A 9,568-nucleotide genomic window follows, 5' to 3' on the forward strand; every position below is an offset into this window, starting at 1 on the left:
TGTTTTCCTTCCTGCTTGATGACTTTGTTTACTTCTTAAATGCAGATTAAGCAGAGCACATTCTTTTGTTTGAGACAGATGTGTTTGCCACCTCAGTTTGGAACATGTGTTAATAACATCATACAGGGAAATCTTCATGGGCAGCGGGTCGCATTGGCTGGGGGCGTCTCAGCCTCCCCAAACATTCAGGCATGACCCCGCCCCCTGCCGTGACCACTCCCTGCGTGTGGCTCCAATTCTCCGGCTCCAGCTCCCACAGAGCACCGATGGTGTGGCTGGGGCCACGCACCGCCCGCCTTCCCGTGCTCCTGAACTGAGGAGGCTGCAGCTGGCGCTGGGGCCGCCCGCCCTCCCGGTGCTCCTTTGGGGCTGGGGGGCTAGCCGCAGGGGGTGGGGGAAGGGAGGGCTTGGCTCCGGTGGGGGACGGAAGGGGCAGGGCCTTGGATGGAAGGGGCGGGGCTGGGGGTTAGCCTCCCCTGGCAGTTCACGCGACGTCCATGGAAATCTTATAACTGCACATACAGTGTTGCTACACATTTTATCAAGACAATATTGACGAGCAAATTGAGTCTTCAAATGACACCTTACAAGGCATACTTTGTACAAAGATTATTACAACAGTGTGTAGGGTGTGGACACAGGTACATTCTTTCACAGAGCTTAAATTCATTACTCTGCTAGACACTAAAAATCATGGACTGAACAGAGACACTGGATTTATGTAAAAAGCAACAGAGGGTCCTGTGGCACCTTTAAGACTAACAGAAGTATTGGGAGCATAAGCTTTCGTGGGTAAGAACCTCACTTCTTCAGATGCAAGATGCAAGATGACTTGCATCTGAAGAAGTGAGGTTCTTACCCACGAAAGCTTATGCTCCCAATACTTCTGTTAGTCTTAAAGGTGCCACAGGACCCTCTGTTGCTTTTTACAGATTCAGACTAACACGGCTACCCCTCTGATACTGGATTTATGGTTTATTACAACAATCTGTAACCAACTAACCTCCCCCCTCTCCTTTTTATCCTATGACTGCAGAGGTGTTAATGGGCCACTCTACCTTGAATGGTCCCTTAGAATACATGCTAAAGAATCTGTTCCACTTTGTATTTAGCTGTGCCATTTGGAGTACCTTTCCTGGACCCAAAGAGCTCTGTGTGGCTCAAAAGCTTGCCTCTCTCACCAACGGAAGTTGGTCCAGTAAAAGATAATCCCTCACCGACCTTGTCTCTCTAATCTCCTCGGACTGACACAGCTACAACTACACTGCATACAAGAAAACAAGTAACACACACAGACTTCTGCACATGCTTAACTTTCTGCACTGTGAAAGTTACCATTGACCTCAGTGGTACGATTGTGTGTGTGTGTGTGTGTGTGTGTGTGTGTAAAGTTAGGCACATGGGGAAGTCTTTGCAGGGTCAGGATCTTAGATGAATTTTTCTGTGGCTGGGACATATCTTCCATTTGTTCAGCACCGAGCACAATAGGGCCTGAAGCCTGACTGGGGCTGGTGCTTGCGACTGCAATCTAAGTCATTGTATTTTCACTTCAATAAAGGCCAGGTTTTATGCACCAACAACAATCTTCATTGATGAAATCGATTCCATCTGCAGCCGCAGAGGCACTTCCGACGAACATGAAGCAAGTCGCAGGGTCAAGTCGGAGCTGCTGGTTCAGATGGACGGTAATTGGGGTTTAGATACCTCCGAGTTGAGCTTCTGTTTCTCTTCTGGTTATGGACATGCTTTGTAGACACTTCATTGTTCAGAAATGAGTAGAGCTGGCAGAAAACAACCCCCTCTTTTTATTGGGGCGGGAGAGAGATCTCTTTAATTCTGAAGTGTTCAAAATGGGCCCATCTTTTGGTGAATGAGAGTCCAGAATATTTAATTTTTTTTAAAGTATACTTTTTATAAGCATGACATTGCTGCAAAAGTTTTGTTTTATATAAAGCCATATTCAATAAACTTTCATTTGAAAAATGTAGCCTGCTCTAGGAGAAGCCTATTTTGAACATTCATGCAGTTTAACACAGACATTTGTGTGTGGTGCAGTGCACAGGGGGTTTCTGCAATACAAAGTTGTGAACAAACGCCTTCCTTGACTCTTCCACTCAGGACCTCTTTGTTTGATTTGACTAGACCAGACCTTGCATTGACAACTAGTGTCCTTTTATTAATAAGATTTACCATTGGATCACTATTCTCTGTATATGGACCATTTAACACCAGCATCAAAGGAATATTTATGGTACAGGGGTTTGACTACCCCCCACTCTGTTGTTGCTCATTGTAGGGCAGCACCCCCAAGTGTGTAGGCACACGCAGAGGCAGAGGCAGATTAAGGTTTCCTGGGGCCTTGGACCAGAGCAAGTGGGGGGGCCCACCCCACCCCTTCCACCTGCAGTCCTGCCCCAGTTCCACCCCTTCTGCCTGCGACCCCACCCATGGCCTCATCTCTTTGTGCCCCTTTTCCCAGGCCCCACCTTTGTTCCCCCCCCCATTCTGCACCCCCACTGCGGCCCTGCAACCCATTTGCTACTTTCTACTCCCCACCCCACTGCGGCCCTAAGACCGGAGAAGCTCTGTCCCCCTCCGCCACAGCCCCAGGCTGCAGCGGGGAGTGAGACCTCCCCCAGCCCCAAGGCCGCGGCAGGTAGCGAGATATCCTTCAGTCCCAGGGCCACAGCAGAGGTCCGGGTGCTGGGGCTTCCCCTGCCACCCCGTGGCTTCTGCGGGGGCCCAGGGTAAGGGTGCTGGGGCTTCTCCTGCCCGCTTGGCACTTCTGCTAGAGAGCGCGGGGGCTTCCCTTGCCGCCACCCTCAGCTTCTGCCTGGGACAGAGTCGGAGGGCGCTGGGGCCTTCCCCTGCTGCCCTCCAGCTTTTGTCAGGAAGCAGGGTCAGGGGGTGCAGGGGCTTCCCCCGTTCTGCGGGAGAGCAGGGTTGGGGTGCGGGGGCTTCCCCTGCCACCCCTGGCTTCTGCCAGGGAGCGGGTTCGGTGCACGTTGGCTTCCCCCACCCCCCGGCTTCTGCCAGGGAGCCAGGTTGGCGTGTGGAGGCTTCCCCTGTCCCGCTCGCCCGGCGGTGCTGTCCACCACTGGGCACACCACAGAAAATGAAGGGACAACAGCTTTTTTGCCCAGAGGGAATCAGTTTCTTTTTTAATCTAACTGCTTGGGTTGGGGGGTGACGGAAAGTTTTTTACCATCTCTTTAGTAGCCAATACAGAATAAGTTGGTAGTTTCAGTTCAGTTCATAGTGGGCAAGTTTCCACGCATCACAAAACTACGTTGTTGGCAGTCTGGCAGCGGCCAAGAACTGAACGGTCAGGCAGAATAAACTGTTCTCTCCTTCCTAGAAGTAGGTGCTGCCTCCAAAGCAGAGCTGGGGTATGTTGGGAGAGTGGTGTAGAGAAGCTTGCACCCATGTTGTGCCCATGTACTGATAAATGCAGTGCCTCCTTCTCCAAGGTTTGTCAGTCCAGCACCTTTAGCAAGCATGTTATTTGCTCCGATCATTAAAATGACTCTTTCCTACACTGTTGGACTTGCAGGAGTAGGTGGTGCACTAGAAAACGATGACCCTTCCAAAATGGTGATGGTGCTGGCTGCTACAAACTTTCCCTGGGACATTGATGAAGCATTGCGAAGAAGATTAGAGAAACGGATTTATATACCTCTGCCAACAGGTACTATTGCTACAAGCATTTTCCTTTAAATGTTTTTTCTAGGAAACTGTTCTTCACTGTATCTCTTAGTATTGTGAAGACCGTTGATATTTCTGTTCTAAATATTGCATTTGTGGGGTTAATAACATGGCTGGCTGTTTTCTTTAAAAAATTGCTTGGAGCTCAGAAACAATGAGCTATGCTATTTCATTACAGACCCATTGATGGGTTCTTACGTTTTGAAACCAAGTTAGTTTTAATGAGCCTGGAATTATTTTAAATGTTGCAGTCAATCCTTGAGTGATCATCAAAGGAAGCCTTTGGACTTTTTAAGAAATATTGCAAATGCATTCCCATGCCCTTGCAGATGAATGCAGAGAAGTGGATCCATGAATTATCACTTTCAAGCTTAGCACATTGTAAATCACTGCTTGCCGGCCTTTATGTCTAGACTTCAAGTCACTCAAAATGTAGCAGACTGATTGCTTTCCTACCCAAGATGCCTTGGCTTGTATTGTCATTCATTCCTGGCTGTCACTCGTATACCCTATTAATTTCAAGATTCGTATCACTTGAAAGTTGTATAGCTTTGTTTCTTCTTGGGACAGTGGATGCCTTGTGTCACTGCATGAGCACACAAGATAACAAGATGTGTGTTCATGGTGACAGCCGTTGTGATTGAGTTTAACAGGTATAAGGATATTTTAATAGGTATACAGCTTGTTTTTTGCAGCTCACAGACAGTAATAGCTCATAACAGGATGACTGTCTTTATGACCGATTAGTCTAAAATTCTATCAGTTTGCTCTGGTTTCTAATTGAACAAGACTTGCTTTGGACGTAGTGTAATACACCCTGCACTTCTTACATGAGGTAGATTTGCCACTGTAGCTGTGAGTTTACATTCTATCATCTTATTCCGCATATGAGGAAGTTAAATTGTTCTGTGCATCTCCAGATGATGTATTTACATTCATGCTTTGTAATTTGAGATCACCAGGGATTTCAGTTGGAAAAAGTTTAAACAAAATAAATAAATTGTAGGATCTGGTGTAGTGTGAATTTTATAATGTGATATTTCTAAAATGACATAAGGCCCTGGGAAAAACTTAGGAAAATATTGTGTTTTAGAGAAACAATTCTGCATGTGTGCCATATGTGCATCTATGGTGTTCTGTAAATAATAAATAACCCTTCTAAAGAAAATGCCCTCTCTCTGTACAGACCCCCTTTCTGGATTATAGGTAATTTTGTAAGGCACTTAGGTACCACAGTAGTATAAATACGTTCTATATTTTCTTTTTCGCTGTTCTCTGTTAGTCACCAGGGACACTTATAAAACAGGAGTTGTGTTCTTAAGATTTTATCTGCTCATCTTGCTGCTTCCCTCTCAAAGTGGTCATCCTCTGTTTTTAAGACATCAAAGCTGGTTGCTGTAGAAATGAAGATGCTGATGTAATGTACATTTTCCCTTGCAATAAAAAACTGAAAAGAAACCCTCTTTCTCTTCACCCCTGCCCCTCAAATAACATAAAGGGACAAATTTTCAAATGTGGGTTCCCAAATCACAAGCGTAGGACTTGCATACGCACATTTTTTGTGTGCAGAAAGGTTAAATTGGCTGTGTAAATGGGTACTTATTTAGTCAGTTACCATGCTGTGCACACAGCACCTGTGTTTGAAAATTGGCCAATGCGATTGTTTCTAAATATAATTTCTCCGTTTTCCATGAGGTTTCAGTAACTCTGTTGGGCCCCAATTCAGCAAAGCACTTAAGCATGTGCTTAAACTTTAGCATATGCTAAGTGCTTTGCTGAATGCTCTCTACTGCTATGTAAATGGAAATATTTGTGTCATCAAGTCCATGGTGTTTCTAATAAAACCATGTAAATAATGTGCTGTCCAACTTCTGAACAGTAGGGTGTATCCCAGGGGTCAGGAGGAGCATCAGAGGTTTGTAGGATCACGCCTTTGTGTCTTGTAAGAATAATATTCCCTGCTGGTCAGCTGTGTACAGTGAGAAAATGATGCATAACAAGGCATGTGATTATTCCAGAGACAGTATCTGTTTGTCTCAGGCACATTGTGCAGAATGAGGCAAATGGCTAAGTGCTTTCAGTCACCTGAGAAGTGTAAGCATTTGGTATGATTGCACTTCCTGAGCTGTTTTATGAAGTGTCTGTACAGGATATTTTTTAACTACATGCTCTGCCAAAAATGTGATCGGTTTTGTTTTTCTAATATGTGAGTATCAAGGAGATCACTCACCATAGGTGCTGCCCAGTGTTCAGGCAGGGCATGCCAGGTTCTTTTCTTTCCTGGCACCCCCTGTTGAGAGCTGCTCTAGTCCTGTGGTGGTGTGCGCCTTCTGTGACGCAGCCCTCCTGCTGGGTGTCATGTTGATGTCCACCCCTTCTGGAGTATAAGAGTCCAGCAATGGGATAGCCCTCTAGGTAAAGCAAAGGGCTCCCGAGTCAGGGTCTTGACTCTTCTGTCTTTAGTGCCTTCTCTCATCTAGATTGCCCATCATGGTTAGACTTCTGGCTTTGATACTCCTAGCCTAAGGGGTGGTAGAGCAAGCTCTCCACCAGCTTCCGCTCCAGGGCTCAGTAGTAAGCAGCTACATCCTGCACCCCAGAGTGCTACACTGCTGCTTCTCTGGGTCACTTGCTACCTGTCCCCTCTTTTCACAACAGATGAAGTACAGTAGAACCTCAGAGTTACAAACGTTTCCAAGTTACGAACAACCTCCATTCCCAAGGTGCTCATAACTCTGAGGTTCTACTGTAAAGACTTTTAATAACTGGAATCAAAGATAAAGTCTCAAACCTTCAGAGAATCTCTAGGCTCTTCCCTTCTGGTGTGGCAATTTTGCCAAAGGAGGGCATCAGGCAGCAGGGGCTCCTGCAGTGCACCTTTCCAGGAACTCAGAATGTATGTCAGTTCACCTCCACTGTATGCTGCCTTGCTGAGCTGACCCGTTCCTTTTGTGCTCCTCCTCCAAGCCATGCATGCTTTGCAGGTATGGCCTGGGGAGGCTGCCTGGGTCCGGAGCAGCTGCTTATCCCCTTCCTTATTGGTGCTAGGTTTGTATAACCCATCATAAGGAGGCTTTTCATCTGTAGTTTCCATTTAAAGCCTAGATTGTGTTTGTCTTTTTGAGTATTTGTGTGTCATGGTGACTTGAACAAAAGTATTGTTAAACTTTAAACAAGTGATTCTTGTATCCTAGCAAAAGGCAGAGCAGAGCTGCTTAAGATTAATCTTCGGGAAGTAGAGATGGATCCTGATATACACCTTGAAGAAATTGCTGAGAAGATTGAAGGCTACTCTGGTGCTGATATAACTAATGTTTGCAGGTATTTTGTTCACTTTATTTGCAAACAAATCTAAAATCAATAATTATGTTACTCAGTAAAAGAGAGCAGCACCAGGCCCTACCCACAATAGTTGAAAGCATCTTAGCAGAAACCATGTTTAAGGCTTGAATACATTTGCTAGCACTATTCAGTACAATAGTATGGTTCTTAGAAAGCATGGAGTCTGTGTACAAGATGTGATGGTGTCTACTATGGTCGTGGGAGAACAGACAGCCTGAGCAAATGTTTTGTTGCCATTGTCTGCTTTCATCGACTCATGTTTTAATCTTCTAATCTAGTATAAAGCCGGGTGGTTTGGGGTTTTTTAACCCTGTGGGTTTAGGAGCTGGAATTTCTTGCTGCAGAGAGAAACAAGATATTTTACTTATTCCTATATAATATTTTCTATTGCAGTCATGTCCAGAGACCCAATCAGGACTCAGATGCTTTCTGTGCTAGATAGAGCTGGCTGGAAACTGGAATCCCTATTCTGCAGGATATTCCAAAATTTAAAAAATTTATTGCTTTGAACCAAAAAGATCAATGACATTTCCTGCAGAACGGGAATTCCAAAATTTTGTTTTGAAAAAGTCAAAATGACCTTTTGTTTTGATCTTTTTCAAACATTTCAGTGGCTTTCTGCGCTCACTGGAACACTGTCAACCTGCCAGGCAGGGAGATGGGCAACTTGGGGACCCTGAGAGCTTGGCTGCCAAGGAGCCATAAGCCTGGGAGCTTGGGATCTGAGGCTTCCAGGGCCTCCGGGGTCCCCCAGGCTTTGCAGCAGACTGCCTGGTTTCCATCAGAATTTCATCAAAATCATTGTTACTGCAAAACATTTCAATTTAGAAGAATTTGCATTTTCTAATAGAAAAACGTTCTGCTGGAAAACGTCCAACCCGTGCGAGAGCTAGGGGCTGTACATCAAGTACAAACACCTGGTCCCTGCCCAGGGGAACTTACACTCTACGAACATGTCTCAATAATTTGGTGACCCATATTTCTACTGATTAAGTGGCCATTAACCTGTGTTGAAATGACTCAAGAGTTTTGAAATCTTTGTGTTGAACTGTACAATAGTTAGATTAAATGTTATCCCTCGGGCCTATATTCTCCCTTGCTGGGAAAACTGCAAAACGAGAATCCATAACTGAAAATTCCACATGGGCCATGCTGTGAGAAATGAGCAACATGCTCTTTTCTGGTGAGCAGGGGTTAGAAAGGGCCAGGGGAAGAGTCTACCAGACGAATAGAACATAAAGATCTGCAGGCATCGGTGTCCTCAGCCCTGTGGATTAATATGTCATGTGCTTTTTGGCTGCCACTCTGCACTTTCCGAATCAAGTCACCCTGCCAAAACTGGCAGCAGGGCTGAATTGCAAGTCAAGCTGCCATTGGCTCCCCTCTCCCCCCCCACCCCCAGGGACTGCACACTGCTAAGGAGGTTGAAGCCATGGAGTGGGAGTTAGTGCTGCAACAGAGGGGAACAGACGCTCCTGAGTGTTTCAAAAAGGAGGGAGCAGTTGAGCACAATTTTTTTCATGAATTTAGTGACTGCATTGAAGTCACAAGATTCATCTCCATGAATCATTGTAAAAGGTTTTCAGTTTTATAGTTTTAATTATCTCTGCACATTTACCATATGCTTAAATGGATTTGGGTACCAATGCATTCTTTACATCAAATGAATGTAGTGATCTTGGAACATAGAGGCAAAGAAAGATGTGTTCTACATCTTAAAAGTTAATGCTTTCTTAAGTGTTCCTTCCAGTGAAGCCTGAGAATATAATCAAAATTCATATGGCTCGCAGCACACACTACTGACACTTAGTTCCCATGTATTTTCCTTTGTTTCCAGGGATGCCTCTTTGATGGCAATGAGACGGCGCATTAACGGCTTAACCCCAGAAGAGATCCGTGCACTTTCTAAAGAGGAACTTCAGATGCCTGTTACCAAGGGGGACTTTGAGCTGGCTCTGAAGAAAATCTCCAAGTCTGTTTCAGCTGCAGACCTGGAGAAGTATGAAAAATGGATGGCGGAGTTTGGATCTGCTTAACCTCAGTGACGTCTCTTCTGTGCTATAGTTTTTTTTAATCTTTTCCTGTTGTAAACTGTAAAATGAGTTAGAAATGTTTTAAAAGATTTAATAAAAGGTTTGATATTTTTTTTCATCTGGTGACAAGAATCTCCCCCCCCCCCCCTTTTAAATTTTGTTATGCTTGAAAGGAACAAAAATGGTAACCCACACGAGACATAAAGATGCTTTCTGACTGAATAGTAAAATGCATAAATAGCAAGGGGAAAATACACTTTTGAAGATAAGCGGCACTTTTCCAGTTAATGTCAGTGTTCCTTATTTTCACACACACTAGTCCTTTCATGGCCCAAATCTGTAAATCAGACATGGGAGGGTGATGAGAGAAACTAGCAGAGACTTGCTGCACACCTTATTTGTAGGAATCGCTGTATTTCTAGTAAGGATCAGGTTCCTTGCCCGTGTATGTGGCACTGAAGTTACTGTTCGGCTGCTGCTTCTCCTTT

General features: G+C 45.0%; 1 protein-coding gene across 1 annotated transcript in view; it reads left to right on the forward strand.

Annotated features, from left to right (window-relative positions):
• The window catches only part of KATNAL1 (katanin catalytic subunit A1 like 1), a 33,034-nt gene extending 23,951 nt beyond the window's left edge, over positions 1-9,083 (forward strand). The window contains exons 7-10 of the mRNA XM_065420674.1: positions 1,559-1,685; positions 3,554-3,688; positions 6,900-7,026; positions 8,885-9,083. Of these exons, the coding sequence (XP_065276746.1) occupies positions 1,559-1,685; positions 3,554-3,688; positions 6,900-7,026; positions 8,885-9,083 (588 nt within the window). The remainder of the gene's footprint in view (positions 1-1,558; positions 1,686-3,553; positions 3,689-6,899; positions 7,027-8,884) is intronic.
• The last annotated feature ends 485 nt before the right edge of the window (positions 9,084-9,568 follow it).

The sequence above is a fragment of the Emys orbicularis genome, chromosome 1 (genome assembly GCF_028017835.1).
Source record: "Emys orbicularis isolate rEmyOrb1 chromosome 1, rEmyOrb1.hap1, whole genome shotgun sequence".
Taxonomy (NCBI): domain Eukaryota; kingdom Metazoa; phylum Chordata; order Testudines; family Emydidae; genus Emys; species Emys orbicularis.